The sequence below is a fragment of the Condylura cristata genome, unplaced genomic scaffold (assembly GCF_000260355.1).
Source record: "Condylura cristata isolate star-nosed mole 26May11 unplaced genomic scaffold, ConCri1.0 scaffold00042, whole genome shotgun sequence".
Classification (NCBI taxonomy): domain Eukaryota; kingdom Metazoa; phylum Chordata; class Mammalia; order Eulipotyphla; family Talpidae; genus Condylura; species Condylura cristata.
In genome coordinates, this window is record NW_004567143.1 from 6150804 (window position 1) to 6151885 (window position 1082).

Consider the following 1082-nt stretch of genomic DNA (forward strand, 5'->3'; position numbering starts at 1 on the left):
AGAGGGCCTGCCGGGCGGCGCCCTCCGCAGGCAGGGGTCCTGGGGCCCCGGGCCAGCGCGCCAAGGCCTCCTGGGCCCACGTGTCCCGCCCGGCCGCGCCCAGCCTCTGGCGTTGACTGCGCAGACACTGATTTTTCCTTGGGACTATTTGGGCCGAATTCTGCCTCCAATCTTCTTGGGCAGCTTCGGAGGTGTCTGGGGTCTGGGGACCAACCCCCACTCCAGCGGAGGAGGCGTGGCCTGGCGATGCCCCGCCCCGACGCCGCGCCCCTGCGCCCCGCCGGCTGTGGGTGGGCGCCCGAGGGGGTCCTCTCCACCCGCACAGCGGGACCAGCGGGAGGGGCGGCCCGCCCCCTGCGGCCAGCTCCGCACCTCTCGCTGCCGTGCGCAGGGGCAGCTGTGGCTTCAGGGCAGGAGCAGTGGCCGGCAGAACTGTGGCCAGGCCTGGGTGCCAGCATGGCCCACCGAGCCGGCGCCCAGTGACCACATGCCCAAGGCCAGCCCCTGGCCCGGCTCGCCCGGGAGGCCACTCCTGGGAGAGGTGGGGCGCCTGGCCCTGAGGGGCTCACTCTGAGCACGCGCAGCCTCTGCCGCAGGAAACAGCCATGGGCCACCCTGGGGACGACCCAGACAAGCTCAGCACAAGGCTGGAGAGGCCGCAGCTCCATAGTCAGCGCGGGGCCACGCTGGCCCCCGCCGGCGGCTCCGGAGGCCAGAGGTGCCGTGGGGGACGTGCGGTCCGTGGGGGACCTGCCGTAGGGCCAGGGCCCACAGAGGAGCACGGGATGCAGGACAGGCATAGGCTGGCCGCCCCCCAGAGTCAGGGGGAGCCCTGGCCGCCGCCCAGACCCGCTGGTGAGAGCCAGCCGGCCCCCCACCCGCAGGTGGAGGTCAGCGCGGAGCTCGTGGTCAGAGCTCCAGGTCTGGCCCTTCTGAAGGCCCCTGTGGCGGCCTCGCTCAGGGTGAGTGACCACTGCGCAGCCCTGGGTCCCCTCCCCACACCTGCCCCCCCACAGCCCCGCCCCCTTGGCCCAAGTTCCCTGGAGCTGTGGGCATCTGAGTGCCGGCTGGACAGGCCTGGC

General features: G+C 73.6%; 1 protein-coding gene across 1 annotated transcript in view; it reads right to left on the reverse strand.

Annotated features, from left to right (window-relative positions):
* The window catches only part of PTPRN2 (protein tyrosine phosphatase, receptor type, N polypeptide 2), a 69002-nt gene that overhangs the window by 60655 nt on the left and 7265 nt on the right, over positions 1-1082 (reverse strand). The window contains exon 3 of the mRNA XM_012733879.1: positions 570-750. Coding sequence (XP_012589333.1) covers positions 570-750 — 181 coding nt within the window. The remainder of the gene's footprint in view (positions 1-569; positions 751-1082) is intronic.